The sequence below is a fragment of the Macrobrachium nipponense genome, chromosome 31 (assembly GCF_015104395.2).
Source record: "Macrobrachium nipponense isolate FS-2020 chromosome 31, ASM1510439v2, whole genome shotgun sequence".
In the NCBI taxonomy this organism is placed as follows: Eukaryota; Metazoa; Arthropoda; class Malacostraca; order Decapoda; family Palaemonidae; genus Macrobrachium; species Macrobrachium nipponense.
The window spans coordinates 24318067-24345566 of NC_061093.1; the positions used below are offsets into that span (position 1 = coordinate 24318067).

A 27500-nucleotide genomic window follows, 5' to 3' on the forward strand; every position below is an offset into this window, starting at 1 on the left:
ATATATATATATATATATATATATTACCAGATTTGATAAATACGCATATACAAATATACCTTAACATAACAAACTTGGTATTTTCATTATGAAATTAAATAATATAAAAATATAGTTTCTAATTATTATTATCTATATATTAAAAAAAACACATGATGCTCAGAAAGAAATAAAAGAAGAAAGAAAACCCTCTCTGAAATTAAAAGATCGCCCCGAAAGCTTTGCCATTAGGTAAGTACTTCGCATAGTTTAACAAGAAGGACTAGGAGTTTTTTTTGGGGGGGTGACAAAAACAATTTTTAATAGGTTATTATGGCATTCAATACCTTCGCATCGATTTTGCAATGGAACGTTTTAGATTTATGGAGAGTTACGGGTAATTTGCTAACAGGAAAAGCAATGGCATCTATCGTCGCTCATATATAGCGCAATGAACTAATGAGTTAGAGGATGAGTTAAAGCTAGTCTTAGACTTTCCTAAACCCTTATATGAGGGGTTTGAGTCAGTGAAGACATTCGTCCGTACAACAACTGCCAAAGACAAAATAAATTATGAATGGGGAACGCAGGAAACCTCACCAGGCCCTGACACCAAAAGGATTTCCAAAACCCATGGAGGGTTTGGCCAAGGCGAAACCACAAATGGCTCTTTAAATCAGTTATCAAAGGAATCTATCAAAGGACATGAAACAAACACCTGGATAAGGACCATTATAAACTTCGTCCGGATTTAGTACAGAAGAGGAAAAAGAAAATGAACAATAAAATTAATTCTTTCAAAACTACTAGTATGTACCCTCAGTCATGACCTTGTACTCTTGTATTTTACTGATTGGTAAATAACCTGGTAAACACTGATTCAACAGCATTAACATGATTATAATCGTAACGGAACTCTGATACAAGAAAACGATGGCACAGTAATCGCACAATACTGCCATGTTTTCGTAATGTCTCTGAAACAAATGATTGAAAGAAAAAACCAGGCTTACCCCTAATAAGAAATGTTGCCCTGTTATACTTTTTTTTACTACTTTGAAAAGTCTAAACCAAATGCACATAAATTTATGGAGTTATGGGAGCCGTCAACAAATAATTCGTATTGATATTTATAGAAATTTCGTCCTACGCCATTCTGTCTAATTAAGGCCAGAGATTGAGGACGACGGTAAATCATTTATTCAAAATGACGAAGGGAATAGACAGGTCCTCGTCGAATTCGTAATTTGGAAAGCTCAGAGCTCCCACAGGAATGGCCAAACCTCCCACATATCCCCATCCCCCCCCTCAACACCCAACATCCCCTAACCTCTAACGTAACAACGTCTGCCCAATCCTCCTAGGAAGATAAGATGATTATTCACGCGCCTTCGGACACCCTTCTTCATCAATCATTGTTTCTGACGCATCTTAATTGACTTAAAGAAGAAACCAATATTGTCTTAAGTGACCCGAATATTCCTTCTCTCTCTCTCTCTCTCTCTCTCTCTCTCTCTCTCTCTCTCTCTCTCTCTCTCTCTCTCTCTCTCTCTCTCTCATTATATCCACTAAATACCGAAATGAGCCCCTCAGTCTGTTCGTTTGCCTCTCTCATCATATCAACTAAATACCGAAATAAACCTCTCTCTTCTCTCTCTCTCTCTCTCTCTCTCTCTCTCTCATTACGCTCTCTGAATATTGATATGAATGTGTCCCCTGACACATTCCTTAAAATAGTTACTTTGCCTTGAACAGAGAGAGGAATTTTTTAATATCATTATCTTAATGAATGATTCTGCTGTGTGAAATGCTTTTTATATTAATGAACTGTCCTCTCTTTCAAATTCCTCCTCTCTGGGTTTACTAATATTATTATTATTATTATTATTATTATTATTATTATTATTATTATTATTATTATTATATTATTATTATTATTATTTTATATTATTATTATTGGTAACGCAATACTTAAGAAACTATCTTTTATACTACAGTGTTTTAGGATACAAAAATGAGTGTATAATATATATATATATATATATGTGTGTGTGTGTGTGTGTGTGTGTATGTATATGTATATTTATATACATCTATATTTACATCATACATATATAATACACCATAACATACATACACACACACACACACACACATATATAAATATATATATATGTATATATATGTGTGTATGAGTGTGTGTGTTTGTGCGTATTTTATCTTAAAGTAGATACTGAAAATAATGAAACAGCATAATAGAAGTTTTAAAAACTTTTACGATGTCACGAAGCCTTAAATTGTGTGAAGCTCTCTGCGATAAAAAGAAGACCCTTTCCCATTGAGTCATTTCATACTGCATTTTATCGTGGCAAGCTGCGAGAGATTAAACATGACAAAGCTGCTTATCTCACATAACTTTAAAATGACGACGGTGGATGACAATATAAACCAAGTTTCTAAACAGCAATACGATAACTATGATCGTAAAGATCAGAATCTCGGTTTTCACCACTGATGGCCATACTTCATCTCAGTCAGTAAGTCTTATTTTGAAGGTTTCGTCTTAAGGATAGTGGCAAGTTACTTTATTTTCTTCTGAAGTCTATTCCTAATGATATATATATATATATATATATATATATATATATATATATATATATATATATGAGTGGATTCATTAAATATTACTTTATTCAAGATTATCCATTTTTTTACTCTATTTCATTCTCATTCACGAAAGGTTTTTAGTTATTCTATTTAAATGTTTATATATGAAGATTTTATCAAAGTTTTTTATTGTCTATTAACCTATCTATATGCATACAAATATGTATGTGTATACTTATGTATGTATAAACACACGCACACAGTCACACAATATATATATATATATATATATATATATATATATATATATATATATATATATATATATATATATATAGATATATGGAATTGACACTAACATATATTACATCGCTGAAGATAAGTATTGAAACACCTAGCCATAGGAATCACTTACCAAAGAATATTTATATAGGGATATCCGAAAAAAGTGCCTCTAAATTCCGATGGCCAGTAAAGAATCTGAAGAGCTACCTATAATGGAATAAACCAGTAAGTTCTTTAATTTCGAGTAGTGCGCCTGCTTTTTATAAAAACATAAACACCGTCACAATAATTGTAGTGAATGGTGCACAAAAAGGATCAGATTTCTAAGTCATATATAATAAAAACACACAAATTTGTGATATGGGACCATAAGATAACAAAAGAACATTGTGTTTTCCACTACCATGAGTTCCTAGTTACTGGAAATTTTGTGGAAGCAGTACATATTCACTAAGATATATGATATTATTACTATAATGAATATTTTTTTTATATTTAGGAAAGTAAATTTCTATTTAACCAAAGTCATTCTTCTAATTCAAATATTAGCTGCCATTACTGAATGATAAGGTTATAATGTCATGGCAAACTTATATAAAGAAGGACTTATAACATTCACGTTTAAGGTTTTCATTCATAAATCTCAAAATTATAAATTTGCTTAATCATAAACGTTAGGACGGGCACTATAATAAAGCCGATAGTGTTAAAAAACATTAATACAGTTGATTACTACCTTTTTACTAAAAAAAAATATCTAATATAAAATTTTATCTGGTAGCAAAATAGCTAATAGCTAATTCAAGAAGCAATAATTTAGCTCTAAATAAATGGCACAACCCGTCTCACGCTTAGTCTTCGGTAGAGTTAGTGAAATTCTCATTGTGATCACCGTAGAGATTTTTCACATTTGTGTCGCCTCGATGGACGGATTGTGCGGTTCTTGTAGCCTACTACATTAAACGGTCTGAATAATTTTAGAATTTTTCTATCTGCAATACAAGCAGTCTATTGGAAAAAGATTTCATGTTTATACCCGCCAGCTTCAGGTTTAGTGTCGCCTTCTCTCACCAATGCCCTCTATACAAGTATGCCAGATTACAGACACGGTTTGCAAAGCTCCTCGGGTAAGGACATGTCATCTCGATCCTGTTATATTATCGCAATTTATTATGGTATGGGTACATTACTGACTTCAGAAAAAAGTGAAAATAAAGGTATATGTATTCTACACCTCCTAATAAAAGGAAACCCATAAAAACACCAAAATAAAGAGAGAAGAATACTATATTTCAGAGACTGCTGTCTCCCCCTTCAGGTATATACCTGAAGAGAGAGACAGCAGTCTCTGAAATATAGTATTCTTCTCTCTATATTTTGGTGTTTTTATGGGCTCCTTTTATTAGATGGAATTCCGTTGTAACAGAACATTTTTACCAGTCGTATTCTACACATGTATAAAATACACGCTTTATAATCAATAAATATAATATTTCGTATGAAAACGTGATGAAAGCATATGAACAAATAACAATAGTAGTACGCTTTACATGGTTATTTTCACTTAGCTCGTATTATATGGTGTTTGGTAATAAGCAAGCGTGGTGATTAGTGGTATGATACACGCGATGAATCCTTAACACAGTTTATATATAATTACTTATTCATGCCATTATCAGTTAAGTGTTACTATGACTATCTAAAGGGCTGACAACACTACGTACAAGATAAGTAAACTTAGGTATAGCTAATTACAGAGAGATAACGTTTAGGTATAAATCATTCATGCACTACTTTACTAAAGCCATAGTAGAAAGAGGGAAGGAAAAAGAGTGGGAGAGAAAAGATGTCCCATATATAGGACCAAATATAGTAGGATATCGTGTATGATACCTCTCTAATGGATTGAGAATGTCTTCATCAGGGCCCTGTAATGTTAACTATTCTCTCTCTCTCTCTCTCTCTCTCTCTCTCTCTCTCTCTCTCTCTCTCTCTCTCTCTCTCTCTCTCCACTCAGGTGCATAAATCTCTGAGAAAATCAACACATGTATTAGGTATTATACAGAGAGAGAGAGAGAGAGAGAGAGAGAGAGAGAGAGAGAGAGAGAGAGAGAGAGAGAGAGAGAGAGAGAGAGAGAGAGAGAGAGAGAGAGAGAGTAGACGTAACCTAAGGCCAAGGTCCAGGATCATTTTACAAAGATCAATAGATTTTATCAATCCCCATCTTAGCGTGATGGCTCTTAAAACACCTACGCACTGGAGAGGTTCAAAATAAGATTTTCTTTATTTTTATATAACTTTCTTCTGGGGTGCAAAGTCCTTTTGTATTTGTATTCTTAAGCTTAACTTTCGCCCCAAATTTAAATCATCTATAATTGAGAGAGAGAGAGAGAGAGAGAGAGAGAGAGAGAGAGAGAGAGAAGAGAGAGAGAGAGATTGTTGTGTTTCTAATTCTCCTATGGGATACTCAACACGAAATAGATATTTAACCTTACAAGGCTTATATTGACCGTTATTGATTGAATTGAACCCCGCACCTGATAAAATAGCAAGTACTATTAACAGAGTGGTTGAAATAAAAATTCTTTTTTTTGAATACGATAGTATACTCATAAGTGTGTTCCACTGTTATGTTCGTATTTTTAAACCAAAGTAATAATTGGTCATGGCAAAGTATTGGTAAACACAAACGCTCAGAAGTATGTGACGACTACTGGTTTATCGATTTTACTTGCTTCATTTTTTAACCAAATGTATATAAACCAATTATTTCAGAATTGATAATTAGTATCTTGCGTTTGTTTCCATACTTTTGGTAGTATAATAGAATAAAAATTACCAGATATATTTAACTATAAAGACACGAAACGGTAGGCTTTATTAATGTTATAAAAGGACATGCATATTATGTTTATAAAGGCTCTCGCATACACTTTTGGTGAAAGTTAAACATAACATTGTAAAATGTAATCGTTAAAAAGATTTTTAATTCTAGATAACTTTAACCATCCGGAAGACATACGAGATGATGAGAAATACATTTTGGTACATGGAAGAACGCTTTACGACAGGTAAATTGCATCAGCATTTCAAAAATTCATTGAGCAAATAAAGTTAGTCATATTTTACCTTCTACCTCACTCCATTTTCCAAGGAAACCCAATCAGGCAACGAGAATTCGCGATATAACGTAAACATTTCGATGCAGTTGTTGTCAATGGCAGTGCTCCATGACAATGAAACTTGTTTATCAATCTATAAACGAATCCTAGCCGCTCTCTCTCTCTCTCTCTCTCTCTCTCTCTCTCTCTCTCTCTCTCTCTCTCTCTCTTCGACATCTCTTGGCTCAAAGCCAAATGGTACAAAAGGTCATTCCGAGTTCGTGCCGGAGGGAGCGTCTCATCTTTTTACTTTGAAAAGATTTATAAATGCAAGGAAAAGACAACCAACCCCCCAAAAAATAAAGTGAAAAAGACAACCGAAAATAATAAACCTATGCGAAAATCTGGGGGTCTTTATATCAAAGTTTACTTTGTAATTTTTGCCTTTCATTTTCAATGCATATGCATTATTTGAGTAAAGAATTAGAGCTAAGAATGTAATTATCTTCTTATACGTTTACCTGTCTGAAAATAAGAATGAAAATAAGAATGAGACTCAATCATTCATTAGCCGTTGTATTGGAAATTCTTGTTGCCTGATTCTGTTTCCTTGTGGAATGAAATGGGGTAAAAGGTAAAATATGACCAACTTTATTTATTTCTTGAATTTCCTGAAATACTGGTCAATTAACCTGTCTTAAAACGTTCTTCCACGGACGAATATGTATTTTCCATCACCCAATATGTCTTCCTAATGGCTACAATTATCTAGGATTAAGCATATTTTTAATGACTACATCTGGCAATGTTGTTTATACACACACACACATATATATATATTATATATATATATATATATATATATATATATATATATATATATACATACTATATATACATATATATATATAGATATATATATATATATATATATATATATATATATATATATATATATACTGCTTTTGTGCCTTGCATGTAAATTTTCCATCTTCCTATATATCTATCGACCTACCTGATTACATATATCACGATTATTACGTTCCACGACCGGAATAGCTTTTAATCCTGTTAAAAGCCTTTGGCAACATTCGCAGTGCTACTTCTAGGTTATGACCCTAATAAATCATAAAGTAAGAGATGTACTTGAGCGTAATTACCTTGTCAACTTCCAAAGTAGCATTACTCTAACACAGTCCACATTTATGTGCCATAAACGAGTAATTATTTGTTTGTTTTGTTTATAGCAAAACTAATTCGTGTCAGAGTGCCATTAAGGAACTGTATGATATCATTCGTGTACATTAAGAGCCATTGCAACAGTAAGTCGCAATTTACTTTGGATATTAATTGCTTCTAAGCTAATTTACTTTTACGCACACTACTTTTGCCCTTTATATTCTTCCGACTTGGGCATAACATCTATGAGCTTTATTGTTCTGTTAAACTCCATGACACTAAGATGTTTGTGGCATCAAATATATGATGGTTAATAAGTTTCTCGGCTCTTATTGAAGAGAATAATTAATAATGTCATTTCAAAGGAAAGTTTATTGTTCGTTAAATTTACGACTGCAAATTTGCATGTCTTTCAAAATATAAATTTAAGCCAGAAGGATGGTAATGCACTTCCTGGCCCCAATCCTCAAATACAATAATAACAAAACAAGCATAGCTTCTTCTGTTTTAACATCTACAACAATCATTGTTTAAAGTACAAAAGTACAATAACCACTTCTCCAAATACCTTTCGATATTGTCAATCGTGTGACAATCGAAACATGAAACTTGTTATACTATACAGCAACCACTCTTACAATTCAAAGCACATTCTCCCCAAGAAAGAGCCAATGAACCTGGAAACTAGAATCTAGCCGATGACGCTCTATAACCTGGTCTTCCTGACGAATGCAGCTTCTTTATCCCTTGGAGTCTATTGACATAGCTTTGGTTTCTGGTAGTGTGTCAGTGTCGAGGGGTGTTGGTAGGTAGGTAAGGAACTCGATGCATTCGGTACCAGCCAATATGCAGACAGAAGAAAAAGAATACTACCTCATTAACCTCTCATTCTGCATTCTATTATAACTTCATATGTCCATAGGCACCCAATGTGAGTTCATGCTTTGATGAATAAGGAGTTTTTCAATAAGGAGAACAAACACTTCCCAAAAAGGTAACGCCTGTGGAAAGAAAGGCATCAACAAAAATAATTATGTCCAAAGAGAAGTTCCTGGCGTAAAAGTGCTCTCTCTCCTCTCGCTCTCTCTCTGTCCTCCACCCCTCTCTCTCTTCTCGTCTCTCTCTCTCTCTCTCTCTCTCTCTCTGTTTTTTTATATATATGATATATATATTATATATATATATAATATATATATATATATTATATATATATATTTATAGCAGAGTCACTGCTACATACAGAAATAATGTTCCTGCCAAGCGGTTGTTAATTACTAATGCTTATACAGTAGGAAGAATATGAGGCTAGATACATAAGATACATAAGGGAAATTAAGTGAAAAACTTCAGTCAACTTTTTACAAGTTCCAATCTAGTTCTGCTACGCTTAACATCTTAGTAAGTGTGGCGCCACTGATAATTGATTAACTCTTTCAGGGAACTAGTTCTGCAAAAAAAAAAAAAAAAAAAAAAAAAAAACTTCAACGTGGGAGATTTACACAGTTAGACTTCCGTTGGCCTGGTAATTAAAAGTTGTACGATATCATACTTTATTGAACCCACAGACTTTGAAAGCGAGTTATTTAAACCTACGCTTTACTTTACAAGCTAACAGACAATGCTGTAAGGAACAATTTAAACTTAATCTTTAACTGCTCTGACAATAAGATTAATAAAGATACCTCGTGTAATATCTCTTGGGAATACTCTTATAAATACTATCGAATTCGTCAATATATACATTTTTAATACTAAAAAACGTTAAATATCCAAGGCTACAACAGCAAGAAACAGATAACCAAAGCTGGCTGTCATTATCTTGAGCCGTTTCTTCATAGCCTTACGCGGTAAAATTCCTAATGTAATCTTAATATTTTCCTAATCACTGTTTACAGCTTATTATAATCGTTTCCTCAAGCTAATTAAGTTTGAAATTTTACGGAATTTCGATGGTATAAGTAACAAATAGCATAAGCGATATCCGGAAAATAAAAATCTTAATCTCATGGAAACATTTATGATATTATCACATTGTATCACGTAACTTCAAACCACGCAGAACCAATTTGCACGGCTAATAAAAGACTGATAATACTCCTAAAAATAAAAAAAAATAAAAAGAGCTAAAACCTCTCACAACTGAAGACATAAAATAAAGTACGATGGAAATACACTGAAATGGAACAGTTATAAGTCTTACCTAAAGGACGCTATAATAGTTGGTAAATCCAGTGGCACTTGTGACACTAACAAATCCATGACGTATTCTTATTCTTGTTTTACTTGCCTCCGATGTGAATTTAATATAAACGAAACAAGGACGACAGATTCATACTGACGTTAAGGGTACAGTTCTGCCCTCTCTTAGCAAGAAAAGAAAATATATTTTTATAAGATATGAAGATTGCGATAACAAGTAACAAATTTCTTTTCAAAGGGGCCGTCCTCATTCTAAAAGAAAAGTTATCAGTACTGCGAAACAGAAAAAAAAATAAATGAACAGAATTGTACTTCATTTTCATTTGCTATCATATTTTAGTAGAAGTTTAGTGTATAGGCGTCATTGAACATGACAAATAGCGACCATTTGGTATCATCTGACATTAAACTGCAATAAATCAATGCTATATGGTTCGAATATAACTCTTCTCATAGAATAATGAGGGTCCTTTATAAGTCTTTCTTACAATGTGTTCGTATATATATGAGCAATTTCCAGTCGCCACTTCCTTTAATAATTATTTGTTAGGTAAAATTATTGTTGTACATATATATTTCAGGTAACGTTTTGGAATATCATGTTAATAGGTTTGACCTGAATAAATCAAAGTATACAGTGCAGTATTTTATAACTTTTGAAATATAGTAGTGGAAATGAAATACATATAATTCCTTTAGGTATATATATATATCTATATTATATATAATATATATATATATATATATATATATATATATATATAAAACTTGAAAGAAGGATAAAGGAAAGTTCTTACGATTTCGAAACATATTTTGTATTTCATTAAACACATTCATTTCATAAATAAGAGGTTTCATCAGGAAAAACCTTTCACTTCTCAAGGCAAACTTTCATCGTAACTTAGAGAGACAAAGTGAAACAGTGAAATACTGTTGGTTTTGGTGACTGGATTTCTTGATGTTTTCCGGCTCATTGGCCAACACAAAAATTTCTTATTGATGCAAAAATTGGGGACGAGCATAAATACGTCATCCCTTTCATCTACACGTGAAAGAGATGAAAGACAAGAACCATGCGAGGTCTCTCCAGTTTTACTTTAGAATTTTCAAAAGCACAGAGAGAGAGAGAGAGAGAGAGAGAGGAGAGAGAGACGAGAGAGAGAGAGAGAGAGAGAGAGAGAGAGAGAGAGAGAGAGAAAGCTGCAACGAGGAAAAGCGGACCCGTTTGCAAGCAAGATTCCGAACTAAAGCCTCTTCTCTCCTCCTCCGAAAGTCTCAGGGCTGAGAGGGTCGAGTATCCCTGATGCCCTGCAGCGCAAAATGATTTCCACTTTCCCTTTTCTTTCCCTTTTGTTGGAGGAGGAGAGACTCGACCGAGAGATATTTTGCCACCCAATGGATCGTTTTCGATGATCCTCATCGAGAGATTGTTGAGGGGCCGAGAGTGCCTATAGAACCTTACTCTTTTTTCCCCTTGTTTTCTTTCCTCTATTCCTTCGTTGCTTCTTTGCTGAAAAGAATGATCTATTAGCACGGCTTTCGAGGAGTTTGTGAGTGCGTTTGTCGACGCTCGTTCGCCTGGCTGCGACCGCGCCTGCGCATACTTCTCCTGCATTAGTTCTCTTGAAATGACGTAGAAAATACTGTGTAAATTCCACAACTTTGTCAGACAAGTCTTTGCTAAGTGTTACTTAAAAACTTAAAAATGTATTGCTAACGAAGAGAGAGCTACTTATTTTAATAGATCAATTAAGCTACATGATAGATATAAATATATATATATATATATATATATATATATATATATATAGTATATACTACATAGTAAGAATTAGCCAGTGTACACGAATACAGAAGAGACTGGCGAAATATATGGTTGCAACGTTCAAATAGTCTCATGCGCCTTTAATCATAATAGTATACTGTTGCATTAAAGTAAAAGACACACAGACGCATGCATACATACACCACACACACACACACACACATATATACATATATATATATATATACAGTATATATATATACATATATACATACACACACACGCACACACACACATATATACATATATATATATATATATATATATATATATATATATATATATATTTGTATATATTTATATAATATACAACACACCACACACACACACACACAATATATATATAATATATATTATATATATAGTAGATATAAATATATACTATTACTGTATATACATATATGCATAACATTTAATACATATAACTCACCCAGCCTACTAGAGGAAGAGGTCTTATAAGTTAAATTTTGTTTTTGCCATATCTTTAATAATATTTCGCGGATGAAAGAACGTTTACAATTTGTCCTCACCGTTGTAATGTTGTCCTTTATAAAAAAAAAAAAGTGGGGGGAGGGGGTGGCCACTAGAATACAATGAATACCAACTGAAACTGAAATATCTTACGGGTGGTGAAAAGAGAACTCCCAGTTAGAGTCCCTTTGTAATTTAATGATTGGATGAGTGAAGCCTTTCGTAAATGAGACAGAACAAAAAATGAAAACCAAATGAATTCTCACTTGAGTAAATTAACTCTTACCTGAGTATCATTCCAGACCACATGAAGCTTGTAGTTCCGAAGAACCGTTGGGTGATCATTTACATGTTTAATGGCCAATTTGAGTGCTGGCATCACCCCTCGTCCCAGCGATGACCTGGGGCCCTTCCCCACCTGCGGAAAAACAAAAGAATTGATGAGTGAATGTATAGAATTAGATGAATAATAAATAGAAATGTTGTCGTCTTATCAACCATTGTTGTACCTTAACAGTGTTGGTACTGTGGTTCATTTTATTTTATCAGAATATTCTTCGAAAAGCTGAGTACACTGCATGTCAAACAAATGTTTGTGACGAAAAGCTGTTTATGTCGATCGAAAGTGTTACTATACATTTTAATGAAACCTTTAAGGATTTGGAGATTTTAGATAATTCAAATCGTGTCTGAGAATATCCATAAGGAAAAATAAAAAGCCCATTTCTCTTTTGTAAACACCCATTCATTTTAGGAGATGTGGCCCTCCCCCCCTCCCCCCCCCAAAAAAATACATCAAATAAATTACAGGCAACTTTATAAATGCTACTACCGTGTCTTAAATTGGAAGCCCGGTTAATGAAGTGTCCCCATAATTATGGCCGGCAACATAAAACAGATAAATGTCACCAGGGGCCTACCTGCTCCATCACAGAAAAGATCTAAATGTCAGAATACAGTGGTGAGCAGAACCTGTTATGCGTGTGATTGCTGAGTCAAGTTATAAGAGCGAGTCTTGAAAAATCTTCCGACCAGATTTGGGAAGGTAGATATATTCTCGTTCTGAATTACCGTAGAAAAAAATCATCTATTTAGATGTTCACTACGGTTTCGTTACGTTGTGTTGCTGCAGACCGTTGAAAAATAATTTATCAATGATAAGAATGGCTGAATAAAGACTGTAATGTAATGTTTTTGCCTTTTTTTCTGAAACATTCCGTTGATTTTTAAGTCTCCAATAGAATTTTTCCATCATATTTCGATCATTGTTTTTTAATATTAAAATAGTTTCTGTTTCGTAAAGTTTGACAAAAGTATGACGATGAACATCTGATGAAAACAGCAACGCAGTTGTAATCCTGGAAGAGCTAATGCAGATATATGTCACAAAAATAAAAGCACATATATTCATGCAGACTCGCATGCTACATAGAGCTGTTTCTATGCTAGGGCAAATGTATGTCAATTTGCATAACTGCACTCCTAGTGTAACGAAAATTGCTATAAGGTCAGAACACCAGAGAAATGGCGTGTAAGAATAGACGATTCGATTATATTCTAAGAGAACACGCACAAAAAAAGAAAGTATAGAGTAAATTCGATCTGCTAACGAGAAACATCAATAATTCAGCGTACGATCGAGACCGAAAGGGGTGACCTTTCGAACGCTCGGGTTCGAAACAGCATCTAGTTTCTCGCTGCAATGAAATTTTCATCGAAATATGTTACATACTAAGAAACGAAACCAATAGATATTGAAAAAAAAAATATAATCCATACTATTTCGGATAAACTTCACTCTTCAATGTAGACACAGCGGCCATCTAAACTTCATCATCAATACCCACTACACACAATTTTTGAAGTTTTCAACTAAAAAAAAAACTCTGCTTTACCTTTGCATACCTGGCTGAGCAATTTGCATAAAGAAACATATACTAAGCAGCAAAGAGAAATGACTTCAGAGAAACATTTTAGAAAACTGTAAAATATATGTGGAGATCGTGTGTGTGAGAGAGAGAGAGGAGAGAGATGAGAGAGAGAAGAGAGAGAGAGAGAGAGAGAGAGCGAGAGAGAGAGAGAGAGGAGAAGGAAGAAGAAGAGAGGTAGAGAAGGGAGAGAGAGAGAGAGAGAGAGGATGATCATTACACAAAACTTACTCTAAAATCCCTGAAGTATTATATTAAGTCGAACTGGAACTGGCATTTCAAGAGTTAGCAACTTACGCCTTTGAAGGGCTTATAAAAGGAACGAAAACGTCCGAGACTAATCCTCACGTCATGTAAATTTTAAATAAATAAACATGCAACCAGGAGATTCAATGTCATGTTTCTCTGAAAGCGCACCTGTTACTACGCAAATGGCTCATGTGGGAATTTATCTTTTCTAAGCTCAATCTTTTCTCCTGAGCCGAGAGGGAATAAATTCCTTCCCCCATCTCTTAGTTGACAAGAGATGTTCACATTCATGAAATATTTTCTTTGCCTTGCCCTTTTCATTCCAGTTTTGACGTTAGTCGAGGTCAGCATTTATGGATATTGCATAAATATTTACACTTTGCATATTTGTTCAGTTACGGATATATATATATATATATATATATATATATATATATATATATATATATATATATATATATATATATATATATATATATATATATATATATATACATATATATATATATATATATATATATATATATATATATATATATAATATGTATGCATGTATGTATGTGTACGTATATACGTGTAGTAATTGTGCCTGTGTTCAAGTGTATCCAATTTAAGAGAAAAAACAAAAACAAAAATAGCAATCAGTAATAACAATACCTGTACCTTTGCCGAGCAAAAAGATATATATCATTGCAACAGAAATACCAAAATTCAGTCATTCCTGATGATCGCAAAACTACATCCATGAGAAAGCGTGCATACGCATATTCATTTGCAGAGAGAGAGAGAGAGAGAGAGAGAGAGAGAGAGCCGTTTCCTGTTACATCCAACCATTCGACTTGCTTTCCTCCCTGAGATATCCTGCGATGGTATCATGGCGGATACCGCCTTTTGCTAAACAAAATGAACCCTTAAAACTGGTCATTAAAACGTATTGCGGAACTCTTTTGTCTAACTCCCATTTATGAATTAGGGGACGTTTTATGCGATCCACGTTTCCAGAATTCTTCCAATTCCATTTTGCCTGAAATTGTCCCTCTTTCAATTTGGTAATTGTCTTTCCCTTCCATAATTGTCTTCCCGTTCCATTCAGGTGTAATCGCTTCCATTAAAATATTTTCGTTCATCCTTTCTGAGATTGAATGGCACCGAGTTGTTGCCTAATAGCAGCATGATTTTGCTGAGTTTTTTTTTTTTTTACGATATATATTTCGTGTGTCTGTTTCACATCTCTCCTTCACAAATCTCTCTTCTTTAGAATGGAACAATGTATTAATTGCCTAAAGAATCGTGGTAATTCACAGCTATTTTTCTTCCAAGTCAATTTATCCTTTAATCTCAGGCAATGATTCTTTAGAGCACATTCTGCAATGGCAGTTGCCTTTTCATATTCTGTTCTTTTCAATTACATTTCATAAACTGCCAGGGCTTCTGTCACAGTGAAGATGAAAGCGCTCCTTAAAATTCATTTGTTTTTTATTAAGCAAAATGGTGTTTGTTATTGGTCTCTTGCTTCTGTGTCTGTTTACGCGAGCATTCTATTCATGTTGTTACTCACTTTCTCTTTTTGGACACGTTCCTCGTGTAATCTGTGATTTTGTGATCAATGGCATTTTATGGAAGAAGACTATTTTAGATGGACGCCAAGTGCACTGCGGGCGATGTTCTCACTGAACCATTTCCATTCGCGTAACTTCCACAATGCCCGTTTCCACGAGGCTATAGAAAGAGTTCTTCACAGCGGTTGCTTTTGCTTTTACACAGGATGTACGCTCAATATTTCCCATATTGGATTTCGCAGCATTTTACTGCGAAATGTGTTCGAATCGCAGTGACTCCATTTACCGTATAAAATTCCCCTTCTCTCAAATATTGACAAGAAGGAGTTACGACTGGATATATCGCACTGCTTGGATATTTGCTTGTTTGTTTGGCCGCCGTTGTTTCTTTTTTATCGCCCACTTTATCATGCCCAGCCGCACCCGTCGGACGGGAAAAGCTTCGCCGTCCAGCAGCTTGTCTGTATCAGTTCCCGTCACCAGACCCCATCACTTGCCAGTTTCCCACGTGGACGGTCATGCAATGCACGCCGCGGAGCGTGAGAGAGAGAGAGAGAGAGAGAGAGAGAGAGAGAGAGATTGGTGTATTCGGAGGGAGAGAATGGGCTATCAGCACCACGATTAAGGAGGACAATAGAGCGTGGGGAAACACGCACTTACACAGCAAGTGTTATCCTTTTGTTTATTTGCCTGATGTGTTCTGCCTTGGATGGAAGGCCTTGATACCGATTACAAAAACACGGCTTTGTCGAATTCTTGTGCTGGACAAAGGACATGGAGCAGATAGGGGGCTTTAGGTCAGCAATGAACCTTATATATAAATATACCTGTGATTTAAAGAAAAGTTACTCTTTATATTTTAATTTTGTTTATATTAAACTTTACTATCTTTGGAGTAAACGTTCTGTAGGTGATATACATCACACAGATGGATGTGATAACAACAATAATAAATAATGATAATCTTTTTTTAGTCAGTGAAAGGACTAAAGAATCTCTGCCCTAATTTTCCTACGCAAACAGTGACGTCATTGTTCTCAATAACAAAAATATAATATACGTATTTCTTCCCCTGAAATATGTTATGACTGTGAAAATACAGGATTGGGCTCAAAAAGGAAGCCCAGAAAATGCACTTCTTTACGAGACTGCCTGTTGCTCTTTGAAGTGAGCAGAATATTTTATTGCAAAGATATTCCATAAAAAAAAAATTACCCGCAAAGCATGATATTAGAGCCAATATATAAGGTTCGGTGATGTATGTGTGAATCGATTGTGATACCTTCAAATCAACTCTATTATTTCTCTCTCTCTCTCTCTCTCTCTCTCTCTCTCTCTCTCTCCGCTTACCATCCATCCAATAATCCATGTACGCGGTAGTGAAGCTTGAGTTAAAAGTTATTTATGATGCATGCAATGCTATGCTCCGTTACTCATTGGATTTCTTGTTTCCATTACAATACTGGAAGTTGAATTTTCACTTTGCGGATAAAAATACATAACCGTGAATATAAATGATTATGACAACTAATTCTTAGTTCTTCATAACTTTGATTACAGTTTGTTGTTGTTACAGGTAGAACATAACTTAAAACTACTATACTAGTGCCGTTTAAAATGACGGACACACTTTAGTACATTCTCCCTCGTCTTTACCATAAAAATAGCTAACCTACAGATAAGTGTTGATAAAATATTAGCTTACTTATAGCATCTGGCACTAGGTTTTCAAACATGCAAAATAATCAAATAACAGTTAAACCAGTCGCCAGTATTATGTGGAACTGGAAGCTTGGTACAAAATCGCTAATCAATGAACTCTTTGCAAGAGTCTTAGTTACCGCTTAGCATCCACCTCCAATTTCCTTGCGAAGTAGTTGGGTGATTACTACAGGTATGTATCATTTGCTTTCCGTACTTATTCTAAGGTTATTTAATAAAATTGCTATGAAACCTTATAACTAAAGAATGTTTGGAGCGTTTCCATGCAGAATTTAACCATTATGGTTTAATAAAAAGCATGCACGTACACACACATACACATACTTTTGTATGCATATCTATCTCTCTATCTGCATATCTATATCATATATATATATATATATATATATATATATATATATATATATATATATATATATATATATAGATATATATGTATATATTTATATATGTGAGTTTGTGCATATATATATATATATATATATATATATATATATATATATATAATATATAATATGTGTGTGTGTGTATAGTGTATATATATATATGTATATATATATATATGTATATATATGTGTGTGTATATATAATATATATATATATATATATAGTATATATACTACATATATATAGTATAATATATATATATATATATATATATATATATATATATATATATATATATACATATATATATGTATGTGTATATATAGTATATATATATATATATATATATATATTTATATATATATATATATATATATATATATATATATATATATATATATATATATATATATATTATGTATATATATATATATATATATCATATATATATATATATGTATATATATATATATATATATATATAATATATATATATATATATATATATATAGTATATATATTAGTCTTCCGTGATTCTGTAATTTTGGAAGCCAGTGAAACCACAATGGAAAAAGAAAAATATGTTTAAAAAAAGCCTCTTTCCCATGGCAGAAAAAGCGAATAAGATGAAATAAGACCAATAAAACAATCAAAAGGCCCATGATCTGTCATCCGGTCCCCAAGATGAAGGATGTTCACATAACTAAGCTGTCAAAAGGGACATTATAGTAACATGCATATCCCCCATCCGACTAACGGAAGCGATTTCATGGAGTGTATAATCCAATGGCTGTCTCATACGGCACGAACTTCCTTCGGCTGATCCCGTCAGAGGAAACAACATAAAAATCCTTCAGTTTTGTTCCAGTTTTTTGTTCCCGGGGGCATTCAATTTTTTCACTTCTTCCCGTTGGTTCTTTATTTATGTGTCGTGGCGTTTGGCACGCAATCTAGTACGGGTTCACTTTATAAAGAATATGATAGTGTATCAATCAACTGTTCTTAGACATAAGACTAATCTAACGAGACTGCGTTAATATTTCTTGTTTTTGCTATTTTTGTCCATTGGTTCTTTATTTATCTGTTACGTCTATCATCTGTTCTTAGATATGGACCTAGCCACCGGAGATTATATATTCATTAGTTTCTTCCAGTGGAGTTTTGGGATATCAAGAAATCTCGACTGTGCCCCATCCGTGTCACTTAAAGTCAATAGCAATCATTTTTTCCAAAATACTGGGTAACTGGAGTTACTCTCTGGTTAGTTTTACATAATTGGCTACATGTGGCTGCTACGTCACCTGCGTTGCTGCATATAGTTGTTTTAGTTCGGACGGGAGACATTTAGTCTAAGTTCTCAAAGTCTGAACAGTGTCTCTGTCCCATGGGCTTTCAAATTCTTGGGTTTCGAGTCTATGTTTGTAAGCACACTTGGGTGCGCTCAACATCCCTGCTTTAATTTGTTAATCCATTTAAAGATTTTATGTTGTATTGTTGTAGTTGCATAGTTAGAAAGTGAAACACTCCCTCGTCTCCCAAACGCCCAGGAAGTTCTCAGCTCTTCCGTCCGTCAGTCTCTTCCTCATCACAGTCCTCTCCCGCCCCCTCCCCCCACCACTTTGCCCCTCCGTTCGTCCATGACTGACACAACCATACTCTCCCTGAAGCTATAACGAAAAACGTACCCGGGAAGGCAGCATGGCACTCATCAGAGTCTAACATATTTCGGGAATCACACTTGCAAATCGCTCAGAAACTTGACCACGGAGAAGTTGGGATAAGCGATTCACCTTAAAGTTTCACGTTAACTCCAGCTGCATATGAATTATGCAACGCTCTACTCCCGCTTTCCAATAGCTCGGCAGAGATACCAACAGGCAACCCCCCTCCCCGCAAAAAAAAAAAAAAAAAAAAAAAATAAGTACATATTCTCAAAAAAATAAAAAAAAAAGATTAAAAGAATGGAAGGAGAATGAAAGACGCCGGTTGAGAGAGGGTGATTTGGATGAACTCATACAAACGAGAGAGAGAGAGAGAGAGAGAGAGAGAGAGAGAGCGACCTACATTGTAGATTAGAGCGTCTTTAATTTTTTCAGGAGGCAAAGTAAATGAAAAAGATGTTGAATAATTACAACCAATAAACCAATTTTGAATTAGAGTTGTTAACAAAACTGAAGGTCGAATGAGAACAAAGGAAATTGGTTGATATCTTTTAGGTTATCTGAGTCAGTGCAAATATTTTTTTTAATATTTTCATATATGTATATATGCGAGTGGAAGCTTATAAAGATAATTAGATGAGTTATAATGCGCTGACCGATAACCAATTATCGTGATTCGAATATTTACGACTAATTTCTTTATCATACCACTAAACAGTAACTACAAGAACACTGATTAAGATTATGAAAGTGTTAAGGCAGCCAGTAACGTATTTATATCGAGAACTATAACATATATCATTAAACCGCTTTCAATTAAACACATAATTATATATATATAATATATATATGTGTGTGTGAGAGTGTGTGTGTGTGTGTTTGTGTGTGCGTGTATCTATGTATGTATTGAGTAATCGAATGCCACTCACATCTTTTATCATATCGTTTCCCTGCCAATTAGGATAATTCCCTAAAAGAAATGAAACAAAACATTCACATTCTGTCTATATCCTAGAAAAGACATAAAAATATAGATGTTATTGTCTATGTTTTCCGCTTAAATGTGGAGAACTATTGGAGCGGTCCACTTACGTTGGAAAAGTTTTAAATGGGCTATTACATAAAGTAAAAGAGGCTCACTGGGCGTTTCAGAATTCTAGAAAAACTTTGGACAGCCTTAAAGTTATTGGGGATTGAGGCTGAAGAAACGACAAACACTCGTGTGTTCTGCCAGTGTGTATATCTCAAAAAGCAAAGCAAATAGACTGCAGCGAACTATCATTCCCACACATGAAAAAAATATTCTTACTGGAATCATGATATTCTGATTAATTTACCTTATCTGATAAGATCTAGTTGTATTCGCTAACCTTCCTAACGGTGCTAAAGTTGAGCGTCCTAATCCAGAATCCGTTCCCCATTTCAGTATCACATATTGTGATGAAAACAACACAGGGAGATCCGTCATCCGACAGCATAGCTTCATCATTATATGTTCACGTCTGTGACTACACGACATCATTTATGCTCATGAATAATTCTGATTGAAAGAAAATTTGAAATATAGAGCCGACGAATAAAGCGACCAGAAGACCCTTTTCCGTATTCTAATATTCGTACCCTATGTAGAAGCCTCAACGAGATATGAAAGACTCAAAAATGACACATTTTATTGGCTGTAAAGAGCCCGAGGCACGATTCATAAGCAAACAATTTCTCCAATGGCCGTGGTCGAATTCTTGTTATGAATTCTTCTTGTTCTTCTTGTTCTTCTTCTTCTTCTTCTTCTTCTTCTTCTTCTTCTTCTTCTTCTGCTATATACCATCAGTCCTCTGGTTCTCTGAATAGTGGGGCAACCACAAGCATGATCTAAATATCACCAGTTTTCTTCTTTTGTCTCTCTTTCGTACTTATATGCTATATCTACCAGTGATCTACTTTAAAGAATCGCTAAGTGCCTAAGCAGTAAGTTATGTATTACAACAGTTATGCTACGATTCACAGTCTGTTTTACGTTTACTAAATACTATATACACCGGCTAGCATATTTAAGTTTTATGTTGAAATAATTTTGGATATGAATATTTATTTTAAGTAACATTTAGATTTGTTTATGTAGCATTAGGATAAAAAAACATATTCTTTTTTTTGAAATTGCTAAACATCATCACGTGTCAGATTTATCAAGACAAGTAAGCATTTCTAAAAAATATCATCCAGACTGTTACCTCAACAAAAACCATATTATTAAATTGTAGCTCAATTTTACAAAAGGTCTGATGACTGACCTATCTGTGTGATCAAAAGAGAAAAGAATGGGAGAAACCATTATGCCTGAGTCCACGAACACAGATATTTCAGTGAATGATGACAGTTCATGACACAAATGGAATAATATGAAATATAGAATTTAGGCCAAAGGCCAAGCGATGGGACCTGCGAGGCCATTCAGGGATCAAAGGGATATTGACAGTAAAAAACGGAAAGTTGCACTATGAAAACAACTGTTCGGAGAGGGTGGAAAGTGAGATGGAAGAAAGAGAATAAGAACAGAGGAACAACGAAGCAATGAAAGGAGTTGCAGCTATGGGCCGAAGGGACGCTGTAAAGAACCTTAAGTAATACCTACAGTGCACCGCGCGAGGTGCATTGACACACAAACCTCATTTGGGGACATGGCGCAAACGGCTGCAATTCGTAACTGCATTGTTTATTTTTTTATTACGTAACCCCATTTCATTCTTATGCAATACTTATTGATCTACGATGGCAAAGAGCATAGTTGTTCTTACGGGTATAGCAGTGTCCAATAAATAACGACTGTTATTCGAAAATTAATTATGTAAAAAAGTGCCATAATTTCTCGTCTAAAAGCGCATCCAACTGTGACATAGACACCTAAAACAAAATTGTAGGTAATTTTTATTGGCATCCATGCCTCTATGGAATACAAAAGAAGACTTCAAAATAACCTATGACATTATTCGAGGAAAAAGTTACGTTAATTAAACAGGCAAAGGTCACTGAATCTTAAACAGATACAACATAGCTTGTCCCTTTCTTTCGCCAAATACCTAAAATGAACAAGATCACAAAGTTTATATTAGTACGTAATGATATGTATGTCTAAGGAATGTGGAGAATATGGTAATTAGGACTCTCTCTCTCTCTCTCTCTCTCTCTCTCTCTCTCTCTCTCTCTCTCTCTCTCATTTCTACAATATCTGCAATATGTATGCTTAGTGTGAATATTGCAGGCCTTGTAACTTGCAAGCAATATTTCTTCCTACCCATTTCAGTCGTAAAATCGAAGCCTCTATTACTTTCCAATGTATTTTTCAGTGATGTCAATTGCAGCTTGATATCCCCCTTTGCCTTGAATCATTATGTGCGACATGTTTGCAAGTGTCAGTTTTATGATCGGGTCTTTAGCAATACGATGTCTCTTTCTTTTTGGTTGCAAATACACAAAGTGGATATGTTTGTTCTGCCCAAAATACTTCAATCGTGAAGACGTTTAAATGATATTAACTATCCTTAATGACCCAATTGAACGTTAGTAAAACTCAATCGCATCTCAGTCATCAATAGAATTACGTATATTTCAATCTATTCGTGTGGAATATTCTCTAGCGTCACTGGAAGCTTAAAGCACTTAATGAACAGGATGTAACTACTTCAAAATCCAACAATTTGCGATAGTTTTCCATCAAAATGTAAATGAATTAGAACTGGGATATTTTCTGAATTTTTATCATTTTTGGTAAACGAAAATAATAATAATAATAATAATAATAATAAAATAATAATAATAATAATAATAATAATAATAATATTAGGCAGAAGACCCTCTTTCAAGAATTTCTATTGGAGGAGATTGCTGCTTCAGCTGCATCAATCTTACAGAAATTCTTTTATATTCTTCTTATCGCGGATTTTTTAATATTACTTAGATTGGCGAGTAACGCGCCTACAGATACGTAGGAAAAGTCAAGATCGATAATTTAGACGAAATTCATATATATTTACATCTGGTGTGCATTGTCCGTAGATTAATGCAAATATAAGCGAAGGCTCTATTTCGTTTCCATTTGTCTAGATTTGTATAAATCTACGGATAATACACACCATATTTGAATATACATTAATTTCGTCAAATTTATCATTTTGACTTTTCCTATGTATCCAATAGGCGCGTTACTCGCCAATCTAAGTAATATTGAAAAAGCCATGATAAGAAGGATGGAAAAGAACTTCTGTAAAATTAATGCAGCTGAAGCACCAATCTCCTTTAATAATCAATAATAATATAATAATAATAATAATAATATAATAACTAATATAATAATAATAATAATAATATAGCCAGATAACTACAGGCCTATCACCTGCCTACCAATAATGTGGAAGTTACTAACAGGTATCATCAGTGAAAGGCTATACAACTACCTAGAGGAGACAAACACCATCCCCCACCAACAGAAAGGCTGAAGGAAGTGTAGGGGCACAAAAGACCAGCTCCTGATAGACAAAATGGTAATGAAGAACAGTAGGAGAAGGAAAACCAACCTAAGCATGGCATGGATAGACTATAAGAAAAGCCTTCGACATGATACACACATGGCTAATAGAATGCCTGAAAATATATGGGGCAGAGGAAAATACCATCAGCTTCCTCAAAAATACAATGCGCAACTGGAATACAATACTTACAAGCTCTGGAAAAAGACTAGCAGAGGTTAATATCAGGAGAGGGATCTTCCAGGGCGACTCACTGTCCCCACTACTCTTCGTATAGCCATGATTCCCATGACAAAAGTACTACAGAAGATGGATGCTGGATACCAACTCAAGAAAAGAGGCAACAAAATCAACCATCTGATGTTCATGGATGACATCAAGCTGTATGGTAACAGCATCAAGGAAATAGATACCCTAATCCAGACTGTAAGGATTGTATCTGGGGACATCAGGATGGAGTTTGGAATAGAAAAATGCGCCTTAGTCAACATACAAAAAGGCAAAGTAACGAGAACTGAAGGGATAAAGCTACCAGATGGGAGCAACATCAAACACATAGATGAGACAGGATACAAATACCTGGGAATAATGGAAGGAGGAGATATAAAACACCAAGAGATGAAGGAACACGATCAGGAAAGAATATATGCAGAGACTCAAGGCGATACTCAAGTCAAAACTCAACGCCGGAAATATGATAAAAGCCATAAACACATGGGCAGTGCCAGTAATCAGATACAGCGGCAGGAATAGTGGAATGGACGAAGGCAGAACTCCGCAGCATAGATCAGAAACCAGGAAAACAAATGACAATACACAAAGCACTACACCCAAGAGGAAATACGGACAGACTATACATAACACGAAAGGAAGGAGGGAGAGGACTACTAAGTATAGAGGACTGCGTCAACATCGAAAACAGAGCACTGGGGCAATATCTGAAACCAGTGAAGACGAGTGCTAAAGAGTGCATGGGAAGAAGGACTAATAAAAGTAGACGAAGACCCAGAAATATACAGAGACAGGAGAAAGACAGAAAGAACAGAGGAATGGCACAACAAACCAATGCACGGACAATACATGAGACAGACTAAAGAACTAGCCAGCGATGACAATTGGCAATGGCTACAAAGGGGAGAACTAAAGAAGGAAACTGAAGGAATGATAACAGCGGCACAAGATCAGGCCCTAAGAACCAGATATGTTCAAAGTATGATAGACGGAAATAACATCTCTCATATGTAGGAAGTGCAATACGAAAAATGAAACCATAAACCACATAGCAAGTGAATGCCCGGCACTTGCACAGAACCAGTACAAAAAGAGGCATGATTCAGTGGCAAAAGCCCTCCACTGGAGCCTGTGCAAGAAACATCAACTACCTTGCAGTAATAAGTGGTACGAGCACCAACCTGAAGGAGTGATAGAAAAAAACGATCAGGCAAAGATCCTCTGGGACTATGGTATCAGAACGGATAGGGTGATACGTGCAAACAGACCAGACGTGACGTTGATTGACAAAGTCAAGAAGAAAGTATCACTCATTGATGTCGCAATACCATGGGACACCAGAGTTGAAGAGAAAGAGAGGGTGGGAAAAAAATGGATAAGTATCAAGATCTGAAAATAGAAATAAGAAGGATATGGGATATGCCAGTGGAAATCGTACCCATAATCATAGGAGCACTAGGCACGATCCCAAGAAATCCTGAAAAGGAATCTGGAAAAACTAGAGGCTGAAGTAGCTCCGGGCCTCATGCAGAAGAGTGTGATCCTAGAAACGGCACACATAGTAAGAAAAGTGATGGACTCCTAAGGAGGCAGGATGCAACCCGGAACCCCACACTATAAATACCACCCAGTCGAATTGGAGGACTGTGATAGAGCAAAAAAAAAAAAATAAATAAAAAAAAAAAATAAATAAATAAATAATAATAACATAATAATAATAATAATAAGCAATGCTGTTATCGGACATGGATTTTAGAGCAGAGAATTTCTAAAAATATTTATGTACACAGGTTTGCCCTAACATTTTCATTGCTTTCGGCAAAACCTGCCTTTATGGTTATGAGTGTCAAAAAAAATGAAACACGTTCTACTGTAAAACCAATATAAGTAAAACCCTTGGAAAGGTAGATCTACAGGCTTTCGTTCCCTTAGATGTATTTGTTCTTCTACATAAAAAAAATGCTAAAGAAAGATACAATGACATTCCTTAAGTCTTATCGACACTTATGTTAAAGTTTGCTTTTGTACTGGAGCTCTGAAGAATACGATTTACAGTACATTTTTCCTTTCAAAGAACCTTAAGGCATCTGAAATTACTGGGTCACCTTCCAGGAGGCCACACATAGACGTGACAATGATCACCTATTAGGTATGTTCTCCAAGACCGAAAACTAAAATGTTTGTTGAAAATATATCATATTGCTGACGTACATTAACTTCAACGAGAAGTATTTAACGTTTTAGGTAAACTTTTAAAATACAATTGACCTATTAACACGTAAATGCCTCCTCCATTTTGGTCTAAATACACGAAGAATCAGTTCTCTAAAGCGTTTCGACGGCATGTAACTGTGCAAAGCCGTAGAATTCAAAAGTAATGTGTATGTTTTGAATGGGTTACTTTTCATATATATATATATATATATATATATATATATATATATATAGATATATATATATATATATATATATATTATATATATATTATATATATATAGATATATATATATATAATATATATATATATATATTATATACATATATATATATATCTATATATATATATATATATATATAATAAATGTAAATGTTCTCCTTACCGGTGAGAAAAAACTACATAGTACAGTGCAATGATACATCAAAGCTTTCGGAGCCTCCTTACAAGGCAATAAATATAATTCCTGTCCTACTCTAAAAGCAACAGAGGAAAGGAGTAGCTTTAATAAAAAATGACGAACAGCACATAGATCACGAAACACGACTCCAGTTAACAAACGACATAAATAACTTCAAACGCACAGTAAGCGTTCCTTAAGCAAGGCCATCACTCCAAGTGCTTTAGAGAAGGGGAACTATGTCCCACATAAATCAGACAGGTAGCCAAACTAATCCCAAGAAGCGTTCCCTGGCGAGGGATGTGGGTGAGGTCTGACCGTTCACCCTTGGACGGACACTCTCGCCCTTTGTACTGGGCCTGAAGGCGGGAAGGAAGGGAGTCTGAAGGGGAAGGTTGACCGCACAGGATGGGGGACAAAATGAGGGGAAGTAACAGCAAAAGAGAGACCGCGGGAAGAGGGACAAGTACCAAAACTCACCAAGTGTCAAACTGGCCTCGGTTAAACAAGGCACCACAAGAGTCGGCATTGATCGTGTTCTGGCCGTAAAGTGACGAGAGAGAGAGAGAGAGAGAGAGAGAGAGAGAGAGAGAGAGAGAGAGAGAGAGCGGTCTTTCGTTTCTTTAAAGTTAGGGTTTCCCTACGAAGATACTCTCTGCCTGTCGGCTGAAGAGTTCTAATCATTTGGTAACCAAATATTTTCTTTTTACTCGCTTTCCTGAAAATACGCGTTAAATGGAAATGCAATATTTCGTTTGAACATTATGGATATTAATAAAAATTAATATAAAATATGCAAGATCCTATACATGAAGCATAATTTTCAAACTGCATTATGACTAAGTTGATCATCCTCCAAGAAAAAGTCAAATCTAGTCAAAGCTAATGAAAACATTGTCTTTATCTTATGCAGTGCATGGGTGATATATGAGATAGCTGAAGTGTGATAAAAGTATCAAACATCACAGAACCATTAAGAAAT

The 27500-nt window shown here is 34.7% G+C and overlaps 1 protein-coding gene across 1 annotated transcript in view; it reads right to left on the reverse strand.

The window, feature by feature from the left end:
• Positions 1-27500, reverse strand: part of LOC135206695 (uncharacterized) — a 197476-nt gene that overhangs the window by 100721 nt on the left and 69255 nt on the right. Inside the window, 1 exon segment of the mRNA XM_064238117.1 lies at positions 11933-12064. Coding sequence (XP_064094187.1) covers positions 11933-12064 — 132 coding nt within the window.